The sequence below is a fragment of the Neovison vison genome, chromosome 10 (assembly GCF_020171115.1).
Source record: "Neovison vison isolate M4711 chromosome 10, ASM_NN_V1, whole genome shotgun sequence".
Classification (NCBI taxonomy): Eukaryota; Metazoa; Chordata; class Mammalia; order Carnivora; family Mustelidae; genus Neogale; species Neogale vison.
This window is the reverse complement of record NC_058100.1, coordinates 15115582-15136972: the sequence shown is the minus strand read 5'-3', so window position 1 is coordinate 15136972 and position 21391 is coordinate 15115582. Positions and strand designations below refer to the sequence as shown.

General features: G+C 37.1%; 1 protein-coding gene across 1 annotated transcript in view; it reads right to left on the bottom strand.

The window, feature by feature from the left end:
* Positions 1-21391, bottom strand: part of USH2A (usherin) — a 689941-nt gene that overhangs the window by 609942 nt on the left and 58608 nt on the right. Inside the window, exons 4-8 of the mRNA XM_044266844.1 lie at positions 9356-9419; positions 6909-7203; positions 5542-5726; positions 4552-4773; positions 3325-3418 (exon numbers count right to left, since the gene is read on the bottom strand). Of these exons, the coding sequence (XP_044122779.1) occupies positions 3325-3418; positions 4552-4773; positions 5542-5726; positions 6909-7203; positions 9356-9419 (860 nt within the window). The remainder of the gene's footprint in view (positions 1-3324; positions 3419-4551; positions 4774-5541; positions 5727-6908; positions 7204-9355; positions 9420-21391) is intronic.

Genomic DNA, 21391 nt, shown 5'->3' with positions numbered 1-21391 from the left:
TCTGATATATTTCTTTGTTTCTATTTGTATTTGTTTTGCTTATGAAGTACCTAGCTTTAGGTTTAGAAATTTTAATCCTTATTTTAATAGATTTATAATTACTTTTAAAGTTAAGTCTTTAAGTCACCTGGACTTCTATACATACGATGAAGTAGGGCTTTAACTTTTTTTTCCCGCAAATTGCTGTCAATTACCTTAAATATCACTTACCAAAGACTCCATACTATTTATTTTTTATCATTGGTATGATTGTTACTGCTGCTATACTTGCTTTCATATCAGCTGTTACTGATGTTGATGCTGGCTATTTCTACCAATGAATATCTCTCAATTTCTTTTCCACTTACTTCTTTTTCTTAAAGATGTAACTAAGTCTCGACTTCAACCATAAAACGTCCCCTGACTATCATTAGACAAACAAAAGTAACACACCTTCTGAATCATTTTACTAGATTTTCAAATAGATAAAGTTACTGATATCAGTAATGAATTCAACTTAATTGCTGCAAATTCTGCATCAAAAGACTCTTCTGCTGCATAGACACTTTGTATAAATACCTTTTAGATGCAGGATTCAGACCCTTATTTTTAGTGCCATTCTATCCAGACACCTTAAAAATTGTTTAATAAAACACAAAAACACTAATAAAACAAAGAAAAGTAAAAGTAAAGTCAAACACCAAGGTTTAATCTTAGTTTTTACTTTTCTGGTAGAGTTTATTTTTAAAAATGACATTTTCATCTTTTTAAAAAAATTTGTAATAAGAACAACACTTTATTTTATTTTATTTTTTAAAAGATTTTATTAATTATTTGACAGAAAGAGATCACAAACAGGCAGAGAGGCAGGCAGAGAGAGGAGGAAGGGAAGCAGGCTCCCCGCTGAGCAGAGAGCCCGATGCGGAGCTCAATCCCAGGACCCTGGGATTATGACTTGAGCCGAAGGCAGAGGCTTTAACCCACTGAGCCACCCAGGCACCCCAACATTTTCATCCTTTTGATGGCTTTTTTTTCCTACCAAAAATTTCCTGAAATAATTGATATTTTGGGCTCATATCAATTTATTTTTATTCAAACCCAGAAGGTAGACCAAAATTAAGTTTAAAAATTTATACTTATTGTGTGTGGTGTAAGAGAATGGTCGAGTTTCATTCTTCTGTTTATAGCTGTCCAATTATCCCAGCACCATTTATTGAAGAGACTGTTTCTTCTCCATTGGATATTTTTTCCTGCTTTGTCAAAAATTAGTTGACCATAGATATGAGGGTCCATAATCTGGACTCTATTCTGTTCCACTGATCTATGTGTTTGTTTTTGTGCAAGTACCATGCTGCCTTGGTGACCACAGCTCTGTAATGTGGCTTAAAATCAGGCAACATGATGCCCCCAGCTTTGTTCTTCTTTTTCAACATTTCCTTGGTGATTTGGGGTCTTTTCTCATTCCATACAAATTTTAGCATCATTTATTCCAGCTCTTTGAAAAATGCCATTGCTATTTTGGTTGGGATGGCATTGAAAGTATAGATTGCTCTGGGCAGCATAAACATTTTAACATTAATTCTTCTGATTCATGAGCATGGAATGTTTTTCCATCTTTTTGTGTCTTCTTCAATTTCTTTCATAAGTTCTCTATGGTTTCTAGAGTATAGATCCTTTACCTCTTTTGTTAGGTTTATTCCTAGGTATCTTATTGCTTTTGTTACTATTGTAAATGGAACAGTTTTCTTAAAGAATGAAATGAAACTGGGCCACTCTCTGACATCATACACAAAGATAAACCCTAAGTAGATGAAAGACCTTGATGTGAGACAGGAATCCATCAAAATCCTAGAGATGAATATAGGCAGTAACCTCTTCAATATCATTCACAGCAACTTCTTTCAAGACACATCTCCAAAGGTAAGAGAAACAAAAGCAAAAATGAACTTTTGGGACTTCACCAAAATAAAAAGCTTCCTCACAGCAAAGCAAACAATCAACAAAACAAAGAGACAATCCATGGAATGTTAGAAGATATTTGCAAATGAAGCTACAGATAAAGGGCTGGTATCCAAGACCTATAAAGAACTTCTCAAAGTCAACACCTACACAACAAATAATCAAGTCGAAAAAATGGGCAGAAGACATGAACAGACACTTCTCCAAAGAAGACAAAAAAAAAAAAAAATGGCTAACAGACACATGAAAAAATGTTCAACATCATTAACTATCAGGGAAATTCAAATCAAAACCACACTGAGATACCACCTTACACCAGTTAGAATGGAAAAATTGACAAGGCAAGAAACAGGAAATGTTGGCGAGGTGTAGAGAAAGGGGAACCCTCTTACACTGTTGGTGGGAATGCAAGTTGGTATAGCCACTCTGGAAAATAGTGTGGAGGTTCCTCAAAAAGTTAAAAATAGAGCTACCCTATAACCCGGAAATTGCACTACAGGGTATTTACCCCAAAGATACAGACGTAGTGAAAAGAAGAATCACATACACCCCAATGTTCATAGCAGCAATGTGAACAATAGCCAAACTGTGGAAGGAGCCAAGATGCCTTCAACAGACGAATGGATAAAGAAGATGTGGTTCATACATACAGTGGAATATTACTCAGCCATCAGCAAGGATGAATATCCAAAATTTTCATCACCATGGATGGAACTGGAGGAGATTATGCTAAGTGAAATAAGTCAAGTGGAGAAAGACAATTATCATATTGTTTCACTTATTTGTGGAATACAAAGAATAGCGTGGAGGATATTAGGAGAAGGAAGGGAAAAATGAAGAGGGGAGGAAATCAGGATGAGATAACCATGAAAGACTATGGAATCCAGGAAGCAAACTGAGGGTTTTAGAGGGGAGGAGGTGGGAGGATGGGTTAGCCCAGTGATGGGTATTGAGGAGGGCATGTATTGCATGCAGCACTGGGTGTTATAAGCAAGCCATGAATCATGGAATACTACATTAAAAAGTAATGATGGGGACGCCTGGGTGGCTCAGTTGGTTGGGCAGCTGCCATCGGCTCAGGTTATGGTCCCAGCGTCCTGGGATCAAGTCCCACATTGGGCTCCTTGCTTGGCAGGGAGCCTGCTTCTCCCTCTGCCTCTGCCTGCCTCTCTGTCTGCCTGTGCTCGCTCGCTCTCCCTCTCTCTCTGACAAATAAATAAATAAAATCTTTAAAAAAAAAAAAAGTAATGATGTACAGTAATGATGTAGTATAGTGACTAATGTATGATAATAATTTTTTTTTAATTTATATACACCAATTCATCATCCCTCTCCCATTTCCACTTTTTTAAAAATATATATCCATGTATCAAACAGAGAACTCACGTGAAGTCCTTGAGTGAAGCTTTCTTGAGAGCAGAGGCACTGATAGGGCCGGCTTGTTGTGTCACACTGATCAGCATGACCATAGCACTGACATCTGTGAACAGGAACATCAGACAATTCCTAAGCCAACTCAACTAACTATGAATATATTTAAGGACCTGTGAATATATCCACTGTGTGGATCCAACAAGGAAGTCAAGTATGTTAATCAACACAAAATTCAGTTTCTCTTTTATCATATAGATGTTCATGAAGGTTGTTGACTCATCCTAAAGTATTGGATAAAGTGTTATCAATATCCAAACCATATTGTTCTGAGAAGGTAATTTTTAAGACTCCCTAGGAAAAGAGTTGAGGGTTGTTTCCACCTACGACAGTACATAGCAAACTTGCCAAGGCATTTACTGAAACTGTTAAAGACAGAATTGGAACTAGAAAGTTTAAAATAAACTGTAGGATGAAATTAACATATTTCAATTATTTGGTTTTTTCCCCCCAAAGTTATATGGTGAATATTTAATAGTATTATTATTTATCTTATAGTATTACTAAACAAACAATACTTATAGTTTGGTATTTTGGTCTGTTTCTGAAGATGTACTTTATTTACAGTGCATATCATTCTTTTAACACAATTTGATTCTAAATATAACCTATATGTGCCATTTCCATACGAGTGAGTATCTCTAGTTATCCGTGTTTTGATATATTGTGAGCCATGTTCTCAAATATAGTCAGATGTTTATAAACTATTTAGGGAATATTAGCTTTTAATCCTAGGAAGACAAATATTCCCCATAAACTTGTGAATTATAAACTCAGAGAGATCAATCCCTGTACTTACAAAGTGGCTGGTAATATGGTTGTAACTAATCTAGCTCCTGCTCTCTGATTTCAAGAACACTTGAAAATTATATTCCAGAAAAAAACTAGCAAAATATTTGGTAAATTATTTCTAAGCCCGATTCAGGGTATCATACCTTCTAAACACAATTTTAGCTTTTGAAAATTGATTCCATAACAGTGTGGTCTTACATACAGAAAAGAACTACATGCAAATCTTTCCAAAAAATCTTAAGAGTAGGAAACCATTTCAAAATGTGAAGTTTGGAATTTGGCTTGATCTAAATCTTAATGTATTTTTAAATAAGTATGACAAAAATCTGGTTGAAAACAAAACTCATAGAGAAAAGGACCCTGCCATCAAAGTATTGTAATTAACATTACCTCCCAGTGATGGTGATTTCATTGACTGCATAGTATCTGTGTCCGAGGCTGATCGGAGTCTCAGTTGTATAGTACTGTCCATGAAAATGAAGTCTTATTTGTGTGGCTTTTACAAACTCTTGAAGAGATGGGGTATTATAAAAGTCATTGTAGCCAGGTCGATGATTTGGCCCAGGTGATAGAATGCTAAATGTGATGTTACCATGGGAATATGGAGTAAAACTGTTGGTGAAAAAAATTTGAAGCCATTAAAAGCTATTCATATTTTTAACAAAACATCCTAACTTTGAGACATTGCTACACAATATTTGTAACAGCTTAAATTCTTCATTCTGGGAAACATACATATCTCAGATATTTCATGTGCAAATATAATAGCATCAGAGAAAAACATAGTAAAACATTTTCTGGAGGGCATAATAAAATTCTATTAATATAGATAACTTGCTAAAACAATTGAAAAATCAGATTATAAAATCCAAATGAGACTATATACAAAATATACTGTCAAGTCTTTTAAGAGAACCCAATTTTTTAATTAAGATTTTATTTATTTATTTTAGAGAGAGAGAGAGCAAGGGAGCAGGGAGAGGAGCAAACGGCTAGGCAGAGGGAGCGGGAAAGAATTCCAAGCAGACTCCATGCTGAGTGCAAAGCCCGATATGGGGCTTAATCTTACAACCCTGAGATCATGACCTGAGCTGAAACCTCTGTTATTTATTTAACAGAGAGAGAACCAACAGTTTGGTTTCAGCTCAGGTCATGAGCTGTTGTTTAACTGACTAAGCCACCCAGGCCCTCCCATGAGAATTTCAATGCAGTTTAAAACTCAAGTTGGGGGGGACTCTTAAAAGAATCTGCCTCAAGAAGGTTAGTGGTGGAGAGAAATCTCTACCAGTCTCATGAGTTAGTCTACCTTTGCTTCTTATTAACCCAGTAGTCTATTAAAATGAACTCCTTCAAATATAATTATTTATTAAATATTCATACGTGGAAAGCTGAAGACAGTTGACAGAATCAGGATTTTCCAATTTTCCATTATTTTCCATGCCAAAATCTCTGCAATTTCTAGCAAAAAATTGCCAGTCCTCCCAATCTAGGTTGTGCTCCTTCTTCCTCTGAATCCTTATTGCTGTTGGTTGTGGATTAAGGAATTGAATGATAATATAAAACACCTGAAATGGATAAGTTAATCATTGTCTTTAAGTTTTAAATTTGACCCATCAGTATAAATCAAATGAGGAAATTGTTAGTTTCAAATTATCATTTGATAATTATCAAATATTTATTGGACAGCCAGAGACTTCATAGCCTTCTACTAAAAGGAACACAATCTATAATTGCATATCCATCCTTTCCCAAGGATTCTATAAATTAAGTGCAAATTAATATTAAGTTTGATAGAAAGACATGGAAAAAGAACCTTACTTACATGAGGTAATTGTTATATAAGTTCTTTTTAAGTAATTATTTAGAATAAGCACCTCATAGATATAAATACAATAAATATAAATAAGTAAAAAGTAAATATAAAATATAATAAAGTAAAAAGAATTATTTTCAGTATTTCATATGATTTCATAAAATATCTAAAAAGTAGGCCCTACATATTTTCTTTAGATATTTTTATTTTATACATTATTATATACTACTTTAGTGAAAGAATGTTCAATTGCCTGATTCACCTTATAATAGATTGAATTGCATCTCCAAATAGATACGTTCAAGAACTAACTCCTGGTACCTGTGAATGTGACCTTTAGAAATAGGGTATTTGCAGATGTAATTAACTTAAGGACCTGAAGATGAAATCATCCTGGATGAAGCCTGGGCCTTACAACAGAACAAGAAGAAAAAACTGACACACAGAGAGAAACAAGGAGGAAGGCCCGTGCAAATAGAGGCAGAGATGGGAGTTATGTGGCCATAAACCAAGGAACACCCGGAGTCACCAGACCCTGGAAGAAGCAAGGAAGGATTCTGCACTAGAGTCTCTGGAGGGAGAGTAGCCCTGCCGATACTTTCATTTTGTACTTCTGATCTTCAGAACTGTGAGTGAATAAATTTCTGTTTTTTTTTTTAAAGATTTTATTTGTTTATTTGACAGATAGAGATCACAAGTAGACAGAGAGGCAGGCAGAGAGAGAGAGAGAGAGGGAAGCAGGCTCCCTGCTGAGCAGAGAGCCCGATGCGGGACTCGATCCCAGGACCCTGAGATCATGACCTGAGCCGAAGGCAGGTGCTTAACCCACTGAGCCACCCAGGCGCCCAAATTTCTGTTGTTTTAAGCCATTAATTTAGTGATGACTGGTTGTAGCCATTACAGGAAATTAATAGACCCCATTATTTCAAATTACCTGATACTGTCCATTTTCCAAATCTATCGAAATAGTCACTCCTTGATGAAGCTGGGTAATATTTGTAAACACTTGTGAAACCCACGAAGTAACAATATCATTATCATTGACAAAAGAAAGAGGATGGGCTTCAGGACTGAGCCGTAACACCCTGTCAGTGGTTGTCTCTTCTGCGTCATTGGGAATGCAGTACCGCTGTTTCAAAGGATGAACCCTAGGGTGGCTGCCAGGGCAGCGGCAATGGGACTGGATATGCAATCTGAACAGATCTCCAGAAAAAACTTCCAGAATCTCCCTGTGGGTGTAAGAAGCAGACTGTAAGGACAAATAGCTCAGCAGTAATAGAACATCCAAGGGTTGTTACAAATGAATATCACTATTTTAATGCTTTAATTACTACCCATTTAATTTTAACTGTTTTCCAAATAGAACATAAGATCAAACTCATTCCTGGCCAAACAAACATACACATAAAATGGATATTAGAAACAGTAAATTCTTTTTTTTTTTAAGATTTTATTTATTTATTTAACAGAGAGAGAGCACAAGCAAGCAGAGCAGCAGGCAGAGGGAGAGAGAGAAGCAGGCTCTCTGCTGAGCAGGAAGCCCGATGTGGGGCTCGATCCCAAGACCCCGGAACCATGGCCTGAGCAGAAGGCAGTTGCTTAACCAACTTAGCCACGCAGGTGCCCCAGAAACAGTAAATTCTTGTGTTAACTTTTTACATTGAGAAGCATGGGTTAGTCCTGGTCTGATTATTGAGACATTTATTTAAATATCATAATATTTTATTGCGCCTATTTGTGATGGGGGAAAAAAAAGGTAACATTCATTTAGGTTGTTAAACTGACTTACCCCGAAAATGAATGATAATATATTGAAAATCCTAAGGGTTATAGATACTGTTTCCAATTCATCCATGGGAAAGAAATAAGAAAGCAAGTATCATTTTGTCTGCTGCTGTTTTAAGTAAAGGGACTGAGGCCAAGACCATTTGTCAGTGGTTTCCTGTGACTCATCAGTACAGATTTTGGCACCCTAAAGTGCTTCAATGGCTTTGGATCACCTGGCAGCTGCCAACAGTCAAAGAATAATGCCAATTCCAGGCAGACATATTTAATTTTTCCATTAAGGGCAATATAGCTGTTCTAGGTCAGAATTAGTTATTCTATTTATAGGCATTCTTTCCCATAATACCTCTCCAGATATCTTAGGCAGGCCAACACTAGTAACCCAGGTATAACTAGAGAGATGAGGCTTCTTCCTTCAGATTCCCCTGGGGGGAATGGAATCGGGCAGTTTTTCCCATTCACTAAATCACATGAAATCCTACCTTCTTCTTTAAATCTTATTGTTATTTTCCAATTGATACCAGGTTTTGAATGGAACAAAAAGTGACATCTCAGCTCCCAGGAAAAACTTTATTAGCCCCCCAGATTATTGCAACACTGCTCTCCAGAATTTTAGACACTGGTGATTCAAAGGTAGTGAGACTGCTGCCAGGAAATCTCCCTAATAATGGGTTCCAGTGTTACAGCACACTTTGTTCAGGTATCTCACGATTATATAGATTAGTAAAGAATGTTTATATTTCTAATGGACATACCACTGACCATAGAAGCACCTCGGGAGCAACACTTCTCAAGCTTAAAAGAGCTACTCCTGTCATTTGGAAATTCACAACACTAATCTATACCTTCCTTTAAGAAATATGAATAAACATCATTCTTTTTGATACTTAATAGAAATAAACAACATCATCTCATCTATACCACAATGTACTATCATATAATCAAATCATTACTTGGGAAAGAAACTTCAGAGGACATCTAAGCAGAATTTCACCTGGACTTTTCTGAAGAAAATGAAAATCTATGTTTCTTTAAGAATCCCTAGGAAAGATTTCCCACCTATTCTTAAGAAGAAATACTTGATTAACACTAGTCCAAATGTATATAATTTTTGTTCACTGGAAATATAAAAAAATATGAAAAATTACTCATTCTTTTTGTCTCTAAGCCTAATAGCTCAGTCTCGAGACTTTCCCATATATCGAAATAATCATTTTCATTTTTCTAAATTCTCAGTACTTATAAATTCAGCAAAGCAAGTTTAAAAGGCAGATAGAGCAGTTTCTTATGTATCAGAAACTACTTCTTGTACCCCAAGTTCTATAATACAACTTATTTTTAAAAATCTAGTTTCTTTAGAGAAAATCCTTTGTAAAGAATTTCATCAATTTCATATTATAAGGAATTACCCAATGGAGTTGCACTAGTGACTAACAATCATAGGCTAAGCCAAAGTAAACATTATAAACATTAATTGGGGGATATTTGTCAAATGCTGTAAAGATGAAAATAATAAAATCTTTTGCAACTCTTACTTAAGCACATTCAGGAATTATTCTTACACCTGTTGAGTTCTACAACACCACATTCACTTACCTGTTTGTAAGTGCCACTTGGTAAAATCGAAAATCTTGCATTCTTCCAACAAACTGCTCTAATCCTGCAGAAGACATATAATATACATAATATAAAAAGTCACAATTTTCCAAGCAGTGGCTGACAAACATTCAAGTGAAATTGCTTTAAAGCTATAAAATTTCCAATCATATTTATATCATAGCTTTTTCAAACTCCTAGAGGCCAATATATGATTTCCCTATTCCACATAATAATTAATAGTCATAATTACCTCCACAGACATTGCAGAATTTAAGTCAAAGTGAATATTTGCCTAGCTTATTTACTGGCCTAACCTGTGGGTCAAATAAAAATATTTTTAGTATTTCTTTTAATTGAGGTATAGTTGACAAACAATGTTACATTACTTTCAAGGGTACAGCATAATTCGACAACTCTATATGTTATACAGTATTCACCACAAATGTAGCTCCCATCTGTCACCATAAAATGCATTACAATACCATTGATTCTATTCCCTATGCTGTACTTTTCATCCCTGTGACTTATTCATTCCATAACTCTCCAAATCAAATTTCTCTCTAGTTTATAAACCTATAAATCTATCATGTTATCAGTGCTAAATTTGATTGTCATCTACTTTCAACTGCAATTTCCAGAGCATTTGCATTGCCAAGAGAAGGACTCCCACCTGTTCTGTCATTCCCCCTGCTCTGTCTCCAAGCTCCCGAGTATCACTTTGGGTCATCTCCAAACTTAGATTAATGCCTGGTCTAGAAAATCTCCAGGAAATGAAGATAAATTGAAAACCTCCTACTCATAAATTCTGAGTTATTCACATATATCAATGGCATTCTAGCTCAGTCTCAAATTCCATTATCTCCTGAGAATTCTTCTAAGACAAGCCAGATTCAAAGCCCACTCTTCATTGAATTAGGTGAACTTTCAATGTGTAGGTAGATATCAACCTTAAACCGCTTAATATTATTTTATTGATTCATTTAGCAAATATTTATTGAGGATTTAATAACAGATAAGCCCAAGAGAGCGGGAACAGAAAAACCTAAGAAAACTAATACCTCTAAGGTTTTTTTTCTTATCTGCTTATAATAATGAAAAAAATTTTATTAAAATGGCAAAATCCTAGCTAGAGTTTGGATCATGGGAACACAAAAAAGGGATGTGGCACCTTCCTGTGCCAATTCAATAGTTAAGTGGTTTAGAGCAGTGGCCAACTTATCAAATGGTCATTTCCTCAAATGTGTTTGTTTTTAAGCTATACACCTTTTATTTTTGTCTTGATGATAGAGTTTTAAAGAATATTGGATTTATCCTTGCTGCAGCTTCTTGGTGGTGACATGGAAGAAACTAGGACAGGGTAAGGATATATCTGATGAATAAAACATACAGAGTAGAATTAGCACACTGAATAGTCTGAGATGTTGATCTCAGAAGCAAGAGGATGAATGAGCAAAGAAGGTGATACTTGGCATAAAAAGAGGATATGTCTGTGTAAATGTGTATGTGCATGTGTGTGTGTGTGTTTATGTTGAAGGATATTTAAGAAAGTAACCAAGAACATTTTATATATTCTTTCATAAGCATAAATATTTTCAATCAATATACTTTCAAAAAATATAGATCTATAGGCTTTTGCTCTCCACCTCTCTATCTCAGGCTTTCACACACCCTAAAACCTGAGATCCAAAGGAAAAAGATGGACTATGCAGCCTCCTGCTCTAACTTTTCTGTAAGGAAAGTTGCCCTATTCTATCTGTTCAGAAACAAGCAGCTGAAACAAATGCAAACTAATTATTACTTAAAGCAGTGTTATGAAGACAAAACAAAAAATACTATAAAACTTTGTAGAAATTTTTAAATTTCTAACACAGTTTGCTTTAAAATGTATAATTTAAAATGTATAATTAAAAGAAATAAAAAAATGTGATAAAATATCCATTGGTGAATTGGTCATCTAGAAACCTTGATAAATTGACCTGGATCCACAGTCTAAAGCTGAGCAAAGCAGGGAATGGCCTAAGGCAGGATAGGTCTTTCTTCGAGATAGGGGGAAGATAGGAAGAACAGGTATGAATACAGTTAAGTTATTGTGTGCTGTGCATTTTTTCTGGGGAATAGGGAGGACAAAGGAAATTACTCACAGTATGAATTTTCTTTCTGAGGTAATTTCTTTCTGCCATGTTGTCTTCCTAAATGAAGGAAGCCAGATTTACCTCTTATTTCTTTACCTTCACCTGTTAAATATTTTATCTCAAATAACCCAGAAAATACAGATAAAGAAAAATAATCATTTGTAATTTTGAAAGGTCTAATACAACTGAAAGCAAAAATGATGAATGCTTTGATTTTGTCAAATTTTTGTCAAATTTTGTCATGACTAAATTTTCAAGGTGGTTATATTCTTTTATACATTAATCCATTCAACAAGTATTTATTGAGAACTTATTAAGTGCCAGGCACTTTCATGGATTCCAAAGATACAGTAGTTAATGAAATAGGCACAAAACAAACAAAAAACTTCTTTTCATGGAGCTTGCATTCAAGCAGCTAGATGAACATAGTAAATGAGGAATTAATACAGTATCCTAAAACATGACAAATGCTATGAAAATTGGGAAAATTAGACCAGTTTGGAAATCATAGACTGGACTTTTAATTTGGATGTTATGTTCAAGAGAGGTTTCAATGAGTGTATTGATTCAATGTGGTATTGACAGAGGAATGGGAATAAATCATGCATATAGCTAGGGGCAAAATATTCCAGACAGAAGTCAATGAGTGCACAGATCCCTAAGGCAATATGCTTGGCAAGTGAGAAGAACTGCAAGGAGCTAGCTTCCTGGAGCAGAATAATAGAGGCGAGGCTATTGGAAGATAAGGTCAGACAAGTAGATGCTGGGATAATGGGATTCCAATCATTAAAAGCCTTTCAAGCCTATTGTAAAGACTTTGATTTTTATTCTGAATGAAATAGGAAGTCACTTGAGGGTTTACAGCAGAGGAGTGACATGATCTCAGGTTTATTCAAAAGTGTTGAGAATAGAAGTAGTGAGAAGTAAAAGTAGTGAGACAAGTTAAGCTATTACAGTAATCCAAGTAAAAAATAATTGTGCTCAGGCCAAGGTGTAGAAGTGGAGGTATACATTTCAATGTTAACTTAGAATTCACTTCCTATATTTTAATAATAGTTAAAGGGAAGCTCTGTTGCAGAGGAATAATGAAATATATTTTATCATCTATAAAATATAGGGACTTGTTTTATTATCTTTAAAAATCATTTTAGTTTTAAGTTTCAGAGTCTGAACATAGAAAAATCACATCCTCTATTGCAGAAATTCATATTTGAAGAAATTTTCATAACAAGAAAGTTAGAAAAAGTTCTCTAAAGACCTAGCACTAATGTAAATCATCCATTCCATATAAGAGACTAATGATTTTGATTTATGGGGAATATATCATAAAATGTTTTAAGGATGCAGTCATAAAAATGGATTTTACTCATTTTTTCCTAGTTGCTAATTTGTTAACAATAGACAATCATTGGAATAATTATTATATAAAAAGATTCTTCTTTGAAAAATATTCATATGCAAAAATAGGTCTAAGTAATATAAATGGACCAAGGAAATAGATACGACTCATGCCAGAAATCTCATAGTTTTCTACTCAGAAAACAGATAATGACTGGAAAAAAGTCATATATCCCCATTACAACAGGTAGCACAGCAAAATTAGTTAAATGAGAAAACTGTGAGTAAATAATCTAATATATAAATCTGGGTAAACACAGGTTTTAAAAGGCCTAAAATAAATGTCAAACAAATGGGAAAGGAAGAAATAAAACTGCCTCTATTCATGGATAATATAAGTGTCTACTTGGCGGATCCCAGTGAATCTACATAAAAGCTACAAGAAGTAATAAGAGAATTTAACGATTGTACATGACACAAGTTAAATATATAAAAATCAATTCAATTCTTATATATTAGTGATGAAACACTGAAAATATGTTTTTTAAGGTACCATTTATACTAGCCACAAAACATGAAAACATGAAGTTATAAATTAAAACATGGCAGTGTATACATGAAAAAATACAAGACAATGATGAAAGAAATCACGGAATGTCATTAGGCAGAGTGAGAATAACTGACAATTATCTCTGGCATAAAATCAATAAAAACACTACCAAAGAGTGCCAGATAAATGTCCCTGGAAATCTGTACATTAACCAAAGTTTTGGACAAATCTGGGAGGCTTTTTTTTTTTTTTAATGTCTGATTATCACTAAGAATAGCATGCTTCAGTGGCATTTTAACTTTCTCTATACCCATCCTCCTCTCTGCCATTCAGTGGTAACCTTGAAAATAAACATTCATAATAATAGTGAAAAGCAACAGTTTCACAGCCATAGGAGAAATCAGAATGAGACTAGAGTTCTTACAAAACCTCAAACTCAGGAAACTGTCACTAATTAATCTGTCTAGCTATATCTTAGAAAACCCCATGAGCAAGACCTGAACATAATCAGAGCTTATCCAGTGGAAAGTGTTTTCTTTAGGGATGTTTGTGGAAAACAATCAGTGGCAACTGTTTAACATTGCAGTTCCTGAGGCAGGGATAATAGATGGGGAAACAATGAACAAATCAAAAAGGTTAAATAGAAGAGCTGAAGTATGGAATGCTCATAGGGGGCTTTACAAAGCTCTTAAATATTATCGGAAATCTAGAAGCCCATGGACATACAAAGGGCTATGTGCATGCCCAAGAGAGACCTGAAAAGGATCTAAACTCTCACCTCGCTTGACCTCCTTCCAGTTCTGCACAAGCAGAGAATGTTACCTAAAGAAGACAGCTTACCCACTTATATGTTGGAGTCACACCACAACACAAATATAGAGCTTTCAGCAAAGAATGAAAAACTTACTTATTCTAGAAATTTAAGAAATTCTCTCTTCAATCACTTAGTTGAGCACTAAGTTAATTGTACAGAGATTTCAGTACCACATGTGACAATAATACAGACTTTATGTAATTCATTCAGGAAAGTCACTATAATATTAGAATAATTGGATCCCAGAAGAAAAAGAAGGCGGGGGGGGGGTGCAAAAAGCATATTGGAGTAAATTACAGTGGAGAGCTTCCCTACTTTGGGGAAGGAAACAGGCATCAAAATCCCAAAAAGCACAGAGAACCTCCCTCAAAATCAACAAAAATAGGTCAACACTTTTAAACCAATTAATAACAAAATCAAAGAAACACATCAATAATAATAAGATAATAGGAGGGGATTTTAACACCATCCTCACTGAAATGGACAGGTCATCTAAGCAAAAGATCAACAAGGAAATAAAGGCTTTAAATGACACACTGGACCAGAAGAACATCACAGATATATTCAAAACATTCTATCCAAAAGCAACAGAATACACATTCTTCTCTAGTGCACATGAAATAGTCTCCAGAATAGGTCACATCCTGGGTCACAAATTTAGTCTCAACTGGTACCACAAGATTGGGATCATTCCCTGCACATTTTCAGATCACAATGCTCTGAAGCTACAATTCAATTACAAGAGGAAATTTGGAAAAGAACCCAAATACAAGGAGGCTAAAGAGCATCCTACTAAAGAATGAATGGGTCAACCAGGAAATTAAAGAAGAATTGAAAAAAATTCATGGAAACAAATGATAATGAAAACACAACTATTCAAAATCTTTGGAACACAGCAAAGATGGTCCTGAGAAAAAAGTATATAGCAAGAAACAATCGTATTCTCAAGAAACAAGAATGTCTCCAATACACAACCTGACACTATTCCAAAAGAAGCTGGAGAAAGAATAACAAAGAAAGCCTCAACCCAGCAGGAGAAGAGAAATAATCAAGATCAGAGTAGAAATCAATGAAATAGAAGCCAAAAGAACAATAGAACAGATCAAGGACACTGGGAGATTGTTCTTTGAAAGAATTAATAAGATTGATAAATCCCTGGCCAGAGTTATCAAAAAGGAAAGAGGAAGGACCCAAATTAATAAAATCATGAATGAAAGAGGAGAGATCACAACCAACACCAAAGAAATACAAACAATTATAAGAACATATATTGAGCAATTATACGCCAGCAAATTAGATAATCTGGAAGAAATGGATACATTTCTGGAGACCTATAAACTACCAAAATGGAACTAGGAAGAAATAGAAAACCTGAACAGATCCATAACCAGTAAGGAAATTGAAGCGGTTATCAAAATAAACAAGATCCCAGGGCCAGATGGCTTCCCAGAGAAATTCTACCAAATATTTAAAGAAGAATTAATACTTATTCCCCTGAAACTGTTCCAAAAAATAGAAAGAAAAACTTCCAAACTTATTTGATGAGGCCAGCATTACCTTGACCCCAAAACCAGACAAAGACCCCATCACAAAGGAGAATTACAGACCAATACCCCTGATGAACATGGGTACAAAAATATTCAGCAAAATACTAGCCCATAGGACTCAACAGTACATTAAAAAGATTATTCACCCCAACCAAGTGGGATTTATTCCTGGGTTTCAAGTTTGGTTCAACAACTGCAAATAAATATGATACAATACATTAATAAAAGAAAGAATAAGAACCATAGGATACTTTCAATAGATGCAGAAAAACTAAATGACAAAATACAACACCCTTTCTTGAGCATAACTCTTCCCAGTGTAGGGATAGAGGATACATACCTCAATATCATAAAACCCATCTATGAGAAGCCTGCAGCAAATATCATTCTGAATGGAGAAAAACTGAGAGCTTTTCTCCTCAGATCAGGAACATGGTTGGGATGTCCACTATCATCACTGATATTCAACATAGTAGAAGTCCTAGCCTCAGCAATCAGACAACAAAAAGAAATAAAAGACATCTGAATCAGCAAAGAAGAAGTCAAACTCTCACTCTTTGCTGATGATATGATACTTTATGTGGAAAACCCGAAAGACTCCACTCCAAAATTGCTAGAATTCATACAGGAATTTAGTAAAGTGTCAGGATATAAAGTCAATGCATAGAAAGCAGTTGCATTTGTATACAACAACAAGACAGAAGAAAGAGAAATTAAGAAGTTGATCCCATTTAAAAATGCACCAAAGACAAGATAGCGGGGTAGTAGGAAGAGGCGTCTTTTCAGCTGGTACCCCAAAGTGAGCTGATTACCTACCAAAGAACTCCGATCACCCATGAAATCAGCCTGAGATCAGAATTATACACGTCTGGATCTCTACAGGGGCAGAAGACGCCAGTGAGCAGGTAAAGCGGAATGGGAACGGCGGACTGATATCGGAAGATAAACAAAAGGGGGAGGGAGCCACCAGAGGCAACCGGTGCGAAAGTCATACCCCGATACGAGCGAGAGTGCCCTGCGTCTGGGGACCAGCAGTAACTCCGAGACTGGTTGAAAGCACTCCAAAAGAGCAAAGGGTCACGGGGGGAAATTATGGGAATCGGGGCGGGTAGGGACAGGGGCTTAAGTCCCCGGTCCCAGACGGCCTCCCCGGCGCGGAGGCAGAGAGAGTGCGGCGGGGAAACCGGCTCCTGGTCCCTAAGCCGCCAGCGCGCCCCAGAGCGCGGGGTTCCGGCTCCTGTGAGGGGATGGGAGCCGCGCCGGTCTGCAGAACGCGCGCTCGCCCTACCACAAAGCTTGAGATGCGCGTGCACGTCGCTCCAGCTCTCCTGGGTTTCTAAGGCCCCGGGGCGCTTCTTGACCCGCGCCATTGTTTCAAAGTCTAAGCCGCGCGCCCGCGAAACTCTTCCCCGGACAGAGGCGCGCCTCACGGACCCGCGCCCCGTTCTCAGGGCCCCAGACGCGCGCCCGACCCACAGCCGCCTCTGAAAAGAGGTGCGCGCAAGCCGGGCACTCCCAGCCCCGGCCGGCGGCAAAATCTCAGTGTGCGATCGCTGCTTGGAACCTCTCTGGCGGTCAGGAGCTCCCGGACAGCCGCCACTGCCTTGGCTTTGGGGACGAGCAAAAGATCCTGCGCCCCCAGGGTCTTTAACTTGGAACCTGCACTGCCAGCATCCAAGGGGGAATTTATTCAGCTTCTGCACCCAGACTGAGGCTTCTCTCTGAGACGGAGATCAGGAAGTGTTCCAGGGTGCACCTTGACTGCACCAGAGTTGATACATCCAGCTACATCTGTTCAGTCTTCTCCCACCAAAATGACTAGGAGGAGGAATGCCCAACAGAAGAAAAATACAGAGGATGGACCTTCTGCAACAGAGCTAATGGCTATCAACATAGACAATATGTCGGAAAGAGAATTCAGGCTAACAATTATCCAGGCAATAGCTAGGTTGGAGAAAGCCATGGATGACCAAACAGAACTGATTTGGGATGAACTGAAAGCGACCAGACAGGATGTTCACAATGTTAGGGCGGAGCTTAAAGCTACCAGGGAGGAGGTCCACAATGCTCTCAATGAGTTCCAATCCAATCTAAACTCTCTCAAAGCTAGGGTAACTGAGACAGAAGATAGAATTAGTGATCTGGAAGACAAACAGATAGAGAGAAAGGATCAGGAAGAAGCCTGGAACAAACAGCTTAGATCCCACGAAAGCAGAATCAGGGAAATAAATGATGCCATGAAGCGTTCCAACGTCAGAATTATTGGAATTCCTGAAGGGGAGGAGAAAGAAAGAAGTCTAGAAGATATCGTGAAACAAGTCCTTCTTGAAAATTTTCCGAATCTCGCGAATGAAACCAGCGTTCATGTACTAGAGGCTGAACGGTCTCCACCCAAGATTATACACTCCAAAAAAACATCACGACACCTGATAGTCAAATTGAGAAATTATAATTGTAGGTATAATCTCTTGAAAGCCGCCAGGGCAAAGAGGCTCCTTACTTACAGAGGGAAGCCCATCAGAATAACGTCAGACCTGTCCACAGAGACCTGGCAAGCCAGAAGAGGCTGGCAAGATATATTCAGGGCACTAAATGAGAAGAACATGCAGCCAAGAATACTTTATCCAGCAAGACTGACATTCAAAATGGATGGAGAGATAAAGAGTTTCCAAGACCGGCAAGGCTTAAAAGACTATGCAACCACCAAGCCGATACTGCAGGAAATATTAAGGGGGGTTCTATAAAAGAGGAAAAATCCCAAGAATAGCATTGAAAAGAAATATAGAGACAGTCTACAGAAAGAAAGACTTCAAAGGTAACTCGATGTCAATAAAAACGTATCTATCAATAATCACTCTCAATGTGAATGGCCTAAATGCACCCATAAAACGGCACAGGGTTGCAGATTGGATAAAAAGACAGGACCCATCCATATGCTGTCTACAAGAGACCCATTTTGAACCTAAAGATACACGCAGACTGAAAGTGAAGGGGTGGAGAAGCATCTTTCATGCCAATGGGACTCAAAAGAAGGCTGGGGTAGCGATTCTCATATCAGATAAATTAGACTTCAAACTAAAGACTGTAGTCAGAGATACAGAAGGACACTACATAATCCTTAAAGGGACTATCCACCAAGATGATCTAACAATTGTAAATATCTATGCTCCCAATATGGGAGCAGCCAATTACTTAAGAAAACTGTTAATCAAGATAAAGAGTCATACTGATATGAATACACTAATCGTAGGAGACCTTAACACGCCTCTTTCAGAATTAGACAGATCATCGAAGCAGAAAATCAATAAAGAAACAAGAGCATTGAATGACACATTGGACCAGATGGACCTCATAGATATATACAGAACATTCCACCCTAAAACAGCAGAATACTCATTCTTCTCAAGTGCACACGGAACCTTCTCCAGAATAGACCCATACTGGGTCACAAATCAGGACTCAGCCGATACCAAAAGATTGAGATTATTCCCTGCATATTCTCAGATCACAATGCTTTGAAACTGGAGCTCAATCACAAGGAAAAGTTCCTAAGGAACTCAAACACCTGGAAGCTAAAGACCACCTTGCTTAAGAATGCTTGGATCAACCAGGAGATCAAAGAAGAACTGAAACAATTCATGGAAACCAATGAGAATGAAGACACTTCGTTCCAAAACCTATGGGATACAGCAAAGGCGGTCCTAAGGGGAAAATATATAGCCATCCAAGCCTTGCTCAAAAAAATTGAAAAATCCAGAACACACCAGCTGTCTCTACACCTTAAAGAACTGGAGGATCAACAACAAATCAAACCAACTCCACACATAAGAAGGGAAATCATCAAGATTAGAGCTGAGATCAATGAGGGAGAAACCAGAGATACAGTAGAACGTATCAATGAAACTAGAAGCTGGTTTTTTGAAAGAATCAATAAGATCGATAAGCCACTGGCTACACTAATCCGAAAGAAAAGAGAGAAATCCCAAATTCATAAAATTAAGAATGAAAAGGGAGAGATCACAACTAACGCCAAGGAAGTAGAAACAATCATCAGAAGTTATTACGAACAGTTATATGCCAATAAGCTTAGCAACCTAGATGAAATGGATGCATTCCTGGAAAAATATAAACTACCAAAATTGAACCAGGAAGAAATCGACAACCTGAATAGACCGATATCTAATAACGAGATTGAAGCAGTGATCAAAAACCTCCCAAAAAACAAGTGCCCAGGACCTGACGGATTCCCTGGGGAATTCTACCAAACCTTCCAAGAAGAAATAACACCTATTCTCCTGAAGCTGTTTCAAAAAATTGAAGCAGAAGGAAAACTTCCAGACTCTTTCTATGAAGCCAGCATTACCCTGATCCCCAAACCAGGCAAGGACCCTACCAAAAAGGAGAATTTCAGACCAATATCACTGATGGATATGGATGCTAAGATTCTCAACAAGATCCTAGCCAACAGGATCGAACAGCACATTAAAAAGATTATCCACCATGATCAGGTGGGATTCATCCCTGGGCTACAAGGATGGTTCAACATTCGCAAATCAATCAATGTGATACAACAAATTAATATGAGAAGAGAGAAGAACCACATGGTCCTCTCAATTGATGCAGAAAAAGCATTTGACAAAATCCAACACCCGTTCCTGATTAAAACGCTTCAAAGTATAGGGATAGAGGGAACATTCCTGAACCTCATCAAATCTATCTATGAAAGACCCACAGCAAATATCATCCTCAATGGGAAAAAGCTTGCAGCCTTCCCGTTGAGATCAGGAACAAGACAAGGATGCCCACTTTCACCACTCTTGTTCAACATAGTATTAGAAGTCCTAGCAACAGCAATCAGACAACAGAGAGAAATAAAAGGTATCCAAATTGGTAACGAAGAAGTCAAACTCTCTCTCTTCGCAGATGACATGATTCTTTATATGGAAAACCCAAAAGACTCCACCCCCAAACTACTAGAACTCATACAGCAATTCAGTAGCGTGGCAGGATACAAAGTCAATGTGCAGAAATCAGTGGCTTTCTTATACACTAACAATGAAAATACAGAAAGGGAAATTAGAGAATCGATTCCATTTACTATAGCACCAAGAACCATAAGATATCTGGGAATAAACCTAACTAAAGAGGTAAAGGATCTATACTTGAGGAACTATAGAATACTCATGAAAGAAATTGAAGAAGACACAAAAAGATGGAAGACCATTCCATGCTCTTGGATCGGAAGAATAAACATTGTTAAAATGTCTATACTGCCTAGAGCAATCTATACTTTTAATGCCATTCCGATCAAAATTCCACCGGCATTCTTCAAAGAGCTGGAGCAAATAATCCTAAAATTTGTATGGAATCAGAAGAGACCCCGAATCGCTAAGGAAATGTTGAAAAACAAAAATAAAGCTGGCGGCATCACCTTACCTGATTTCAAGCTTTATTACAAAGCTGTGATCACCAAGACAGCATGGTACTGGCATAAAAACAGACACATAGACCAGTGGAACAGAGTAGAGAGCCCTGATATGGACCCTCAACTCTATGGTCAATTAATCTTCGACAAAACAGGAAAAAATATACAGTGGAAAAAAGACAGTCTCTTCAATAAATGGTGCTGGGAAAACTGGACAGCTATATGTA